The sequence below is a fragment of the Rhinopithecus roxellana genome, chromosome 1 (assembly GCF_007565055.1).
Source record: "Rhinopithecus roxellana isolate Shanxi Qingling chromosome 1, ASM756505v1, whole genome shotgun sequence".
In the NCBI taxonomy this organism is placed as follows: Eukaryota; Metazoa; Chordata; class Mammalia; order Primates; family Cercopithecidae; genus Rhinopithecus; species Rhinopithecus roxellana.
The window spans coordinates 43,673,971-43,687,177 of NC_044549.1; the positions used below are offsets into that span (position 1 = coordinate 43,673,971).

The following is a 13,207-nucleotide window of genomic DNA, read 5'->3' on the forward strand; positions in this document are numbered from 1 at the left end:
GGGAAAAATGGAGTGGATGGAACAGGGATGAAAGGCAGACTTCCCTGAGTATAACTTTTAATATAGTTTTGACAAGTTAAATGTTCTACATATTCAAAATATTAAATTAGATCACAATTTTAAAAAAGTAGATCCTAAAATTGAAAACAAACTGAAACAAATGAACTTAACTAAATATCCAATTAGTAAAATAACCATAAATGAAAAGAAGTCCTTCACAATGTCTCCTGAATAAAAGACTTTGTATCTATCCCTCTTAGTGATAGATACAGTCTACTAATAAAAAGAATTGCAAAGAAATTTTAATTTTTACTGGCAAGCTTTATGGTTAGTAGTAATATTTGTATTTGAATTTTGGAAATATAAATTTGACATCTTTTTTTTTTTTTTTTTGAGATGGAGTGTTGCTCTGTCACCAGGCTGGAGTGTGATGGCATGATCTCGGCTCACTGCAACCTCCGCCTCCTGGGTTCAAGTGATTCCCCTGCCTCAGCCTCCTCACTAGCTGGGACTACAGGCACGTGCCACCATGCCCGGCTAATTTTTTGTAGTTTTTTTTAGTAGAGATGGGGTTTCACCATGTTGGCCAGGATGGTCTCGATCTCCTCACCTTGTGATATGCCCGCCTCGGCCTCCCAAAGTGCAGGGGATTACAGGTGTGAGCCACCGCGCCCAGCCTAATTTGACATCTTAAAAAATATATTGCTGGATACAGCAAACAAGTAAGTATATTGCTGGGTTTTTTTTTTTTTTTTTTTTTGAGATGGAAACTCGCTCTGTTGCCAGGCCAGAGTGCAGTGACTTGATCTCGGCTCACTGCAACCTCCATCTCCTGGGTTCAAGCAACTCTCCTGCCTCAGCCTCCTGAATAGCTGGATTACAGGTGCGCACCATCATGCCCAGTTAATTTTTGTATTTTTAGTAGAGATGGGGTTTCACCATGTTGGCCAGGATGGTCTCGATCTTTTGACCTCATGATCCGCCCACCTCGGCTCCCAAAGTGCTGAGATTACAGGCGTGAGCCACCAAGCCTGGCCTTATGTTACTGTTTTTAAGGACCCAGATTTTCAGTGTAAGAGAAGAGATAAAAATACAGAAACAAATAAGAAAAAATTCTATCATGTTAAACTTGAATTAGATACTTTTATAATTCAAAAGTCTGATGACTGGGTGTCATGCTCATGTGTGAGACATGCCTCCCTTAAGCCTTGTTATGACGTCAGCACATTACCTGTCTAGATATATTTTTTAAACACGTGAATTAGAAATATATCAATATCTATCAATCAATCATCAATCAATCATCTATCTATCTCATATTCTAGCTACATCACTGAAAGAGCCTAGAAACAGTGACACCCAGGAGCAATGAACAGCTTTAAAGCTGAGATCTCAGTTTCTAAAGGCCATTCCCTACAAAAAGAACTGTGGCTACCTGGAGAAATTATAGACTTCCAAGTTTGGGGCACTAAAGAAAAAAGGGTATCCTGGGATATCTTCCTGTGCCAGAAAGCCAGGATACACTCAAAGTCTAATTAATGGGGACGTATCAAAAGGGCACAGGCCAGCTTGAAGTTTCACTAAAAGGACAGATAAGACCCAAATTTAAAATTATCTTGTCAAGCTGGAATGCTCAATCAAACTAACATGATGAAAACTAACAGGGATGACTGTGAAATACTGGATTTAGAATTAAAATCAGCTTCATAGGTACAGGATAGGATTCAACCTGCCTGACAGCAGATCATCTGAAAAAAAGCACCGACATTTTAGAGTTGAATATGAAACTGAAGTGAAATGAGATTACTAAAAAAACTAACCCAATATTACAAGCAGCACTGGAAATACTTAGGATGGAGATCATGTGGGGTAGAAATCTTATACTCTACCAAATAAGGCCCACTGATACTCAGTTTTAGGCACCATATATTAAGAGAACTATTCTAGACATAATAACTCTCCCTCCTCCTCATAGCAATTTCTACTTTTTAAACACCTCCCATATGCCACGCACTATATCAGATGTTTTTACAATGTGTTCTCCAATTTAACCTCACAACCACTCTACTGAGGTGGGTTCAATTATAATCCTCATTTTACAAGAAAATGGAGGCTTGAAGAGATTAAGTAACTATCTATGTTAGACAGCTAACAAAGGTAACTTGTATCTTAAAGTTGCCTGATTCCAAAGTCTGTGGCCAGAATGGTAAAAAGTCTGGAAAAACGAAAAAGTCACATAAAAACACCCCATTAAAGACAGTAAGAGTTTTTGAGCATGGAAGAAGAAAAGATTATGGAAACACTTGGAGGTATTTTCAAATATTTTAAAAAGATGACAGCTCTATTCTTTAACAACAAGTGAACTTCCTTGGGAGGTGAAGCACCTGTCAGGGCTATTGTAGATATGACTTTGGCATTGGGAGTGGAAGTTCCCCATGGATTCTACCTTAATATCTGCTGCAACTCCAGTTCAGCACGCTATAGGCAACATTTCTGTTATGTTACTGATCTCCTGCCATACCTCTCACCTAAGCCTCAAGGGCTACAACTCTTGTCTAAGCCCACACAATATAGCTTCGTTACAATATTCCTTCTGTTCCACTGATTCCAAAGCCATTCCTATTACCAAAGGATAGGGAAAACTAGACTAGGGAGAGAATGCGGCTGTCAAACAGAGCAGAGAGATGCAATCCAGGCTTCAGGTCAAGGAGAGCAGAGATGCAGTCAGGGCCTCTGGTTAAAAAGAGGCAGCTGCAATTATGGCCCCAGTTTAAGAGACAGGCTTGAGCATAACAAGCAGCTATTCTAATTGTCAAACAGAGCAGGCAACCAGGATTAAGCATAACACATAGGAAGGAAAGGCCTCTGGCAGAAATGAAATGATAAAAACCTAGCACTGAAAGAAAGACTCCGCTTTGAGAATACGTAGAAGCCAAGACAGAATTCTGCAATTAGTAATGACCTTGAACCAAGAAGCAGGTATTGGCCAGGCGCGGTGGCTCAGGCCTGTAATCCCAGCACTTTGGGAGGCCAAGACGGGCGGATCACGAGGTCAGGAGATTGAGACCATCCTGGCTAACACAGTGAAATCCAATCTCTATTAAAAAATACAAAAAACTAAACGGGCGAGGTGGCGGGCGCCTGTAGTCCCAGCTACTCGGGAGGCTGAGGCAGGAGAATGGCGTAAACCCGGGAGGCGGAACTTGCAGTGAGCTGAGATCCGGCCACTGCACTCCAGCCTGGGCCACACAGTGAGACTCCGTCTCAAAGAAAAAAAAAAAAAAAAAAAAAAAGAAGCAGGTATTTCCAGCCCAGACGGTATGGAAGAGGAGTGGCAACAAGGGACACATATCGGCAAATCTGGCCAGACCCAACACAATTTTCCTAACAACACTGGTCAAGGGAAACGACCCTACCTGCCAGCATCAGGCCCGTTCTGTGTCCTTAAAAGAAAGAGAGTGGCACACCACTAAAATTCCAATTTCCAACCTAAACATCCATTAACAGAGGACAGAATGCATAAGTTATAGTGCACTGCAACAAAAAAATACTGAAGCATTGATTAAAAAAATTAATTACCAAGTTGTACAGCCAGACCTTATATATCTTTTAAAAGCATGATTTGCACTTACTTAAAAAAACAAAACGAAACAAAAAAGTACCAGTTCAATCCATGAGTTTATACTGACAGTGACAGGATCAATGGATTCTACGTAATGCCACCAGTGTCTGGGAACAAACAGAACCTGAAAACCAAACAAAGAATGGTTAGCACAAGAACAAGACATTTCATTTTTATGTCAGACTCAGACCCTAATTGAGGCTGCCAGGAAAAAAAGGAATGCAAATGAATTCACAGTAATGTTGGTGGAGAAAAGCGAAGAAAAAAAACCCCGCAATCCTTTTTTCCTTTTACTCCTTTTTTATTGACAAGTTCACATGTTCTACAAAGGATACTGCCAGCATCTCTATTCTCTCTAATCCTGGGCCTTCTTTGTCTGCACCTAAATCTTAGTACATGATTCTGAGATTCTAATTTTTCCTCCTTTCCATCACAAAATAGTTGCATGCATTCTGAGAAAAGGCATAGGTAAAACACATAGGACATGGCTTCTGTTTTCTCACAGTTCGAAATCTAGCCAATGAGAAGATAAAGTAAAGGAAGGTGGCATTACAGAAGTGGTAAATTAGAGGACAATGGTGTTTGAGAATTTCAGAGGTAGGTGAAACAGGCATGAACTAGGGAGGTCGGGGCAACATGGATGGAGGAAGTGTGATTTGAACCCAGGCTAGGAGAGGATTCAGACTGAGAAAAGAATGAAGACATGCCAGGAAGGATAAGAGGTACAGGAGAGGGAGGTAGGACTAGTAGGTCAGTCTTACTATCACAGAGGGGATAATGGGAGATAAGGTAGGGGAATTAGTTTAGGGACAGTGGACTTCAAAATAAGAATTTAGATTTTATCTGGTAGGCATTAGGAGTCACTGAGAAATTCTAAGTAGGGGGATGGTTAAAATAGTGGTATCGAGAGAGTCTGAGAAGGACAGGAGATACCTGCAAAGGCCCACTTATTAAATGTTAAGATATAAATAGGAAGGTATAATAAACAAAAGCAATGGGCAGAGTCAAGAAGGATGGCATCTATCCAGACTCAGTATGAGATTTCCTATTGAGAGCAGAGCAGATGGAGATGATATGAAGCTTTTGGGCTTCAGATTTAGGAAACTACTGGTATTTGCTATGAACAAGGCAGGACTGGGAAATAGAAAGATCCTTTTAGGAAAACTGGAAACTATGAAAGTCCACTTGATAGTCATAAGTAGGTTATGCATGTCCTATCAGAGTAAAGTTTCAGTAAAGTGGTGAGAGAAAGAGCTGGGTTTGAGTGGATTAAAGAATGGACAGGAGGTAAGGAAAACTGATACAATGGACAAAACCAGTCATTCAAATTTGGCTATTAAAGACAGAAGAGAAAATGATTGGCAACCACTTCACACTCTCTGGAATGGCTGTAAAAATAATCATAAAAAAGAAAAACAAGTGTTGGGAAAGATGTGAAGACACTAGAACCCTCATACAATGCTGGTGGGAATATAAAATAGTACAGTTGCTATGGAAGATAGTTTGACAACTCCTCAAAAAGTTAAACAGAGGGTTACCATATAACCCAGCAATTGTACTCCTAGGTATACCCAAGAGTATTGAAAACATATGTGTACATATGAAGACATAGGTACACACAAAACTTGTACATGAATGTTCAAAGCAGCATTACTTATAATAGCCAACAAAGCAGAAACAACCCAAATGTCCATCAACTGATGAACGGATAAACCAAATGTATATCCACACAATGGAATATTATTAAGCCATAAAAAAGAAACGAAGTGCTAGTAACATTCTACAATGTGAATGATCCTTAAATACATTATGCTATGTGAAAGAAGTCAGACACAGAAGGCCCTGTATTATAATATTGCACCATGTGAAATGTCCAGAATGGGCAAATCTACAGACATAGAAAAAGATTAGTTGTTGTCAAGGGCTGTGGGGAGAGGGGAATGCAGAGTGACTAACAGGTTGAGGCAACTCAGTCAAGTGAAATTGTTTGAGTTGATAATACTTGAGTGAAGGAAGCAGGAAAAGAGCAAGTGAGACAGGTACAATGGAAGGAAGACAGGCAAGGGAAAGGGATAATCAAGAGAATAAAGTCTCTTTAGGTGACTAAGAAAACCTTTCAAATTATTAATGAAATATCAGACAGCAAGTGCCAATGTTGAAAAAGAAATTTTCCTCACTGGGAAGCAGCACTATGTACAATACCTTTGGAAATGTTTCAGAGTTAGTAATTTATGAAAACAACATCCATTCTTGCTTAAAAGTAAACAGTCTCAGTTCCTTCTGCCCCTGTTGGCCCACACCTGGATGCATTCCGACCTGTGTTTATGTGTTTGGGTTCAGTTCTATCATAATTGAACAGATATTAACTGTGATTAAATGTTCCAGAGATGCTCAAGTACCCATGCCTTGAAGATTTTCTCCTGACCTAAATGAAAATGACTCTGTAGACTGTCTTTCTCCAAAGTCCATTCTCCTCTTTACCAATAGGAGGAGCTGTGTTCCCACTTGCTATTTCCTTTCCAGGACCTGTGAAGCAGAGGTGTACGTGTCTGAAGCCTACAGCTGGGGCAGCTACCTTCCAACAGCAGAGCAGAGGGAAGGAAGCCATTCTCATTTGTACTGCACGGGGAGGGGAAGCACACAGCATAAGGACTTGAGAGAGTTACAGCTGTGGTGTCCCCTGGCAGGTCATTAAAGTTTTAAAGCCTTATTACCTGTCCTGGGCTCAGTGTAACCATATGTCTTTGAGCTTTCTGGAACTGAGGAAAACGCTTCAAATCAGGATTGACAACATTGATTTTACTGAACACACTAGATTCTTCATAAGGGATTCTAGTTGGATAAAGGAAAGGAGTATCTTCAGGAGGAAAGAGATGCCATCGTTTCCTAATTAAAAAGAAAAAAAAGATACAGGTTAGTACTCTGATCTTAAGACAAAACATGTAAGAAGGCAAAAGCTAAGTGTTCATTTTTACTCATTTAAATTCGATCCCTAAGGGAATACAGGCACCATCAGTGGTCACCTGACCATCTCTGACTCAGCGCTAGAATCCCTCTGCAGATACTGGGTGGAAGGCAGTGTAGCAACTAAGGGGCTGCCTCATGGATGTCTCAGGACACCCTCAGGCAGCCTCTTACATTGCTGGGACAGAATCTAGTTCGTAAGATCATTCTTTCTTATCTCAAATCAAAGTCTGCCTTCTCATAGTTTTCATCCGTGACTCTAGAGCTATTCACAATAACCCCCACCCTTTCAAATATCTGTATTCTTATCTTATGCAGAGCAAACACTCATAGTTCCATCCACCAAATAGTTTTCACACTTCTCCCTGTTTGGATTATAAATTCCTTAAGTTAAACATTTGTTAAGTTACTCCATTAGGGAGTGGACATGTACAAATAACACCACATAAATAAAGCAGTGTAATGTGGGAATTTTCAAAAAGAAAACTGTCAAATGTTTGTCACTTAAAACAGTTTTGAAAATGGAGGTAATAAATTCTAACTCACAAAACACTAGACACACCTATGCTTTATGCCAATAGGGGGAAGACATCTGAGGCAAAAGCGAGGGAAGTATGAGAAAAAAATGAGACCTAGACATCCAGATGTTTAGATGGGGAGGCAAAGAGAAAAGAGGGAAAAACCTAGTTCTGAGAAAAGAAGCCCAAAGCCCTCTAGTGACCCCTTGCAGTTATTAGAGTGAGGCTATCAAGTCCTTTCAGAACCAAGAAACAGTGGCTGCTGTTTTCAAACTAAGAAGTATATACTGAAGTCTTATTTTGCTTTAGAAATTTGAAGGTTTTATAGAAATAATGAAATGCTTTACTCTTCAGTAAACATTTACATTCAGGCCATGTGTGGTGGCTCACTGCCTGTAACCTCAGCACTTTGGGAGGCCAAGGCAGAAGGACTGCTTGAGGCCAGGATAGAGACTAGCCTTGGAGCCTGGGAAACATAGCAATACCTCATCCCCATAAAAATTTTTCTGAAAAAATTAGCCAGGTGTGATGGTGTGTGCCTGTAGTCCTAGCTACTCAGGAGGCTGAGGTGGGAGGATTGTTTGAGCCCAGGAGTTTGAGGAAGCAGTGAGCTATGACTGTGCCACTGCACTCCAGCCTGGGTGACAGAGCAAGACCATGTATCTAAACAAAACAAAACAAAACAAAAAAAAAAAAAAAAAAAAAAATTCATTTCGGAGCTATAAGGCAGTCTATCAGTTCACAGTCATCAGTTTAAAAACCATTGAGGTTCAAAAGCTGTTTGCCTAATCTTAAAGCTTTAATTTAATTTAAGCTTTAAGAGCTGCTCCATTCCACTGTATTAGTTTGAAAGCAGTTTTCAATATCGATATGCTTTGAATGTTAGAGTTGGAAGGGCTCTGAAGAGATCATCAGTCTAATTTCATTTTCAAAGTAGTGGCAGAAAGACTCAGAGCTTGCTCAGTGTCACTCACTGGGGTAGTGGTAGATTCAGAGCTAGGTCACAGATCTCCTGGCTTCTCCAGATCCCAGTTCCTTCCCCTGCACCATAGCAATATTTCCCAAAGGAATAGCCATAATGATAACCATCCCATCCAATCTGCTTTGTTTGGCTTAAAAAATGTAAAATGCATGAATCCTTCTATCAGAAAAGGTATTCAGTCACCATGCAATCTCCTGCTTTAAAAACCTCTCATGGTTCTGGATGCTGAAAGAACAGAGAATAACAGTGTTTGCCTGGAAGTCAAGACACTGGGGACTCAACCTACCTGCCTTTCTGGTCTACTCCCTCTGTCACCAATGCACAACATATACTGGACAACTCAAGGGGTCCTCTCTACACCCCATGCTTTCTCAGGGTCCCTCTGCCCTTCCCATCTGGGTCTTTCGAACACTTATCCATCCTTCAAGGCCCACCACAAATGGCAGCTCCTCTGTGAAATCTTCCCTGATCTTTCCAACAGGAACATGACCTCTTCTACTTTTCAGTCCTACAGCTCTGTGAAACCTTCCTCTAGAGCATGGGCATTCTGCCTTGTATCACGGCTGTCTCTCGGCTTGCCTGCACTCTGGTTGTGAACTCTCCCACGGTAGAGAGGGTGTCCTACTCCCTCACCTCTGTACCTACTGTAACACATGGTCCCTGTACAGAAGGATACTCAATGGGTATTTTTACGAAAGCTATTTTATTATTCCAGAGTTATATAAGGCCAGAAAATGTCTTATTACAAAGTTAAAATAAAGTGATATTAACTTTATATCATAGAAAGAATTCAGGTATTTTTTGATAATGTTTTTCCAACTTGAATTTCTTTGGCTTGTTTCCCAATTCAGAATACATGGACACCAGCTACTTAAAATGTTGTCTCTCTTACCAAGTTTAAGGTTTTAGCCTGTTAACTCCACAAGGGTTGAGACCACACTCATTTGATTGACTCTTGCATCCACAGCATGTAGCTATGTACCTGACACATTCTATGCCCTTTAATAAAGACGGAATGCATCAGAGAGTGGACTAACTTCTACCATTCTGTAATTTTCAGAGTTCTTCACATGTGAAATGCATCCACAGACATACTGACTGTTTCTCCTGAATCTACTCACAATCCTTTTCACATCTAATAGGTCTGAGAACTTGCACATGGCCTTTTCTGTTTTACTCTCTGTGCTGCCCTATAAATATCCCACATGACCAGGAGAAAAGACTGGGGCACCATTAGTTAGGGGAAAATAAAGCTGCACATACATCTGAGTACATCCTCCAAGTAGCACAAACGCTTAGACTGTCATAGAACTCCGGAAACCAGAAGCACTGCCTATCCCTTCTAGAGTGCACAGATAGATGGAGACAAAAACTGACCTAAGGTAACAATACACTGTATTGTGTCAGGTAGGCACAAACTGAAATTTAGAGTTTAAAGGGTCCAGTATTTTTCAAATCAGGATCGCTGGCATCCCTTGGAGGGGAGCTTGAGGGCAACAGTGGAGCCTCTTCCTTTCAACAAACTGCTCTGCTCTTATTTATTTAGATTTGGAGAAAGGGTGTTCCCATTTTAAAATAAAAGTTTGAAAACTACAAACTCTTATGTAAAAAAGAAAAGCTAAGCATAGGCTGGGCATAGTGACTCACACCAGGACTCTGAGAGGCCAAAGCAGGAGGATGGCTTGAGGCCAGGAATTCAAGACTAGCTTGAGCAACGTAGAAAGACTCCATCTCTAAATAAAATTTTTAAAAAATTAGCTGGGCATAGTGGCACACACCTGTAGTCCTAGGTACTTGAGAGGCTAAGGCGGGAGGATGGCTTGAGGCCTAGGAGTTAGGATCACGCATTGCACTCCAGCCTGGGCAACAGAGCAAGACTCTGTCTCAAATGTCTCTAATTTACAAAAAAAAAAAAAAAAAAAAAAAAAAGACCAAGCAGAGAGCTCTCTAGCTGACCTGGGAGTGGAATCCCAGAATTCTAGAATCAACTCTCTGAAGACAATCCTGTTCATGGCAAGGCACTCATCTGTAAACCACCATTTTAACTGTTCTCATTTCACAGAGGAGAAACCAAAACCAGAGGTTAAGAGGTCTGCCCCAATCATGAGGCAGGCTGACAGAATGGGGCTGGGACTACACCTTGGGGTACTGCCTATTCTCTCTGTTACCCCTGATGTATGCATGCACAGGTGCACACACACACACACACACACACACACACACGCACACACATTACCTTCCTTGTACCTGGAATACCAAGTTACAACCATAGGAGTCCAGATGACAGGGTGTGTGGGCTCCCAAGGAGCCAATCCACAATGTACTTTCCTGTCCATTTCTTCCAGGAAACCCGAAGTCAGACCATTTCACATCCTGTTTTGAAATAAAGTTGCAATCCATCAAGAACTAACCAACTTCTCTGTATGGTAATGTTGCCCATTTTCACTTGCACATCTGTTATTTGGCAGTTGGAATATTCTATTATGGAAAATGCTACAGATGGAAGAGGTTAGGTTTCCAGGGCAGTTCAAGAAATCTTTTTAGCCAATAATATATTTGAATAACCACACCAATAGTAATCATTCAACAAATATTTACTGACTACTTACAACATGCCAGGCGCTGTTCTGGAAGCTTGTAATGAATCAATGAACAAAAGAGACAAAATGCCCACTCAGATGAAGCTTACATTTTAGAGTTGGAAACAGAGAGGATTTTGCTGGTATTTAGGGAAAGCGTGTTTTGGGCAGTTAGAACAGTGAATGCAGCGGAAACGTCATTATTTCAAATATCTCTGAGACGCAACCGAGGAAGTCAGAAATCCTTATTCCCTCTAAACAGTGCATACATTTTTGTATATATGCAACTTACTAACTTTGTGTACTTCAATGACCACATAAAAGAAGCCTTCTCCTACATTAGTGGGCTTACTTAAAACTATCAATGCTGGAGCCTTAGCTCATACCTACTAGATCAGTCTTCAGGTGAGGGTGTCAAAGTACATCTTTTGAAATACACATCCATGGATGGCTTTCAATATACTCCCCAAAGTCATGAACTTCTTAAGTGCAATGATCTTTAGAACAGAGACAGCATAATGCTCTGGACTTAAGACTCTTCATATGCCTGGTTCTGTGGGCAAATCCTGCCCAAGTCAACTACTGGGAAAAGCCTATACTTTTAGAAGCCGACAGTGCATTTGCAGCACAGAAAAATAGGGTCACACATAAACCGAAATCCATGTGATTAAACAGATTTATAAGCTAGAAAAGAAAAAGAACATACTAGTGAACCAGGCATGATGGTTCTGCCTGATTTTTATTTTATTCATGAAATTTTCCTTTCGGTTTTAAAAAACAAAAGCAAAGAAAAAAACCCACTTCTATGTGCAGAACATCATTCTCAATGCTGACACTCCTTTTATCAGTAACTGCCGTCTAAATTTTCTATTTTTAGAGGGAAAACATTAACAGCTGTATTCAAAGAGAAAGGATTTTAAAGAGAAATTTAATGGATGGTTTTGAGGAAGACTAGAAAGGCCACTTTTTTTTTTCATTTTTGTTTTGAGTGATGAAAATGGTTGAATACGTGCACATAACCAATGTCTGACATAGAAGGGGGAATTTTTGCAAGGTCAGCACCACTGTAAATGCATATGGCTCACATGTGGCAGTTCCAGTGGGTGGTAAAAATCCTGTTCTCTCTGCATATAGCCTATAAGCTCCATACTGGGAGCTTACACCTGTTTTCTCAATGCCTAACTTAGTACCAGGCTCGGGGTTAGACCTTGGAACACACTGGCTGCTTGGGAGGGAAAGAAGAATCCGTTGACTTATGATGGTTAAAATAGTTCAGGCCAATGACATTTTTGAGCATACACCTGGTGTGATGCTGGGTGTTGGGGATACAAAAATTAATGTAACACAGGCCTACCCTTCAAATCTAATGATGGGTGATAATCCTATAAACAGAGCCTCTCAACATGATGTAACAAGTGCTCTGACACAAATATGCAGGAAATGCTTTAAGATCACAGCAGGAGGGCCCTGCACCCAAGCAGGGAGCTTAGGGGAGGCTTCCAATTAACCTGGTCCTTGTTGAACAATTTACCACACCTCAGTCTGAAGAATTTAACTAAAGGTAGCTGAAAGCCATTCAGTATAAAAAGGAAAAAAGAGACTTGTCTTAGCTAAGAAGAGACAGGTTATGTGATTCTTAATCTTATAGATACGTTCCTGCAGGAATCTAATGAATACCAAAGCCCCTTCTCCTCAGAAAAAGCACACATGAAATTTCATATATACTTTCAAAGAAGTGACAGACCAACCCCACATGAAAAACTCTGTTCTAGAGCCCTGCTTTGGAAAGAATCACTGAAGAAAGATTTTTCTACAGGGTGAGGTTACTGTATGAGAAACTGAGGAGAGGCTGCCCTGGCCTCTTGTCTAACAGTAATGACTTAAAAAGCAAAACTGCCAGGCAGGTGCGGTGGCTCATGCCTGTAATTCCAGCAATCTGGGAGGCTGAGGTGGGAGGACCGCCTGGGTCCACGAGTTCAAGACCAGCATGGGCAATGTTTGGTGAGGCTCTGTCTCTACAAAAACTTTTTTTTAACAAATTGGCTGGGCGTGGTGGCATGCCCCTGTGGTCCCAGCTACTCAGGAGGCTGAGGAGGGAGGATCACTTGAGCTTGGGAGGTTAAGGATGCAGTGAGCTGTGTTTGCACCACAGCACTCCAGTCTGAGTGCCTGAGTGACAGAGCAAGACCTTGTCTCAAAAAAAAAAAAAAAAAGAAAAAAGCAAAATTGTCAGTGTAAAAATAGACACCATTGAGAGTTGGGATTTTCTTCCCAAGTAAATTTAGCTACTTATGGGTAGTCAAGTGTCTGAAGTCAATGTGGGCCCAGGAATCTGTCTTGAGTCTTGCTAGAAACAGGAGGCCCTGTTTGAGTGCTACATCTGTAAAACCAAAAAGGGTGATCAGTAGGGTGATCTGTCCTGGAGTCTATTCATACATACCTCAAGAGTTGGAAAAATCTTTAAAAATCATCTATTCTCAGAAAGTTCTATTCTACACCATCCCTGAAAAGAGCAACAAGTAGCTAGCTTGGGAGGGAAAGT

The 13,207-nt window shown here is 40.8% G+C and overlaps 1 protein-coding gene and 1 non-coding gene across 4 annotated transcripts in view; one reads left to right on the forward strand and one right to left on the reverse strand.

Moving 5' to 3' along the window:
• HSPBAP1 (HSPB1 associated protein 1) overlaps positions 1–13,207 on the reverse strand; it is a 50,483-nt gene that overhangs the window by 6,692 nt on the left and 30,584 nt on the right. For all 3 annotated transcript variants that reach the window (XM_010370779.2, XM_030942015.1, XM_030942023.1), the window contains 3 exons: positions 10,323–10,459; positions 6,337–6,508; positions 3,663–3,746 (listed from right to left, as the gene is read on the reverse strand). In XM_010370779.2, coding sequence (XP_010369081.2) covers positions 3,663–3,746; positions 6,337–6,508; positions 10,323–10,459 — 393 coding nt within the window. The remainder of the gene's footprint in view (positions 1–3,662; positions 3,747–6,336; positions 6,509–10,322; positions 10,460–13,207) is intronic.
• On the forward strand, positions 1,139–1,242 carry LOC115892258. The gene has a single exon (XR_004052156.1). It is a non-coding gene; the product is annotated as a small nucleolar RNA U13 (small nucleolar RNA).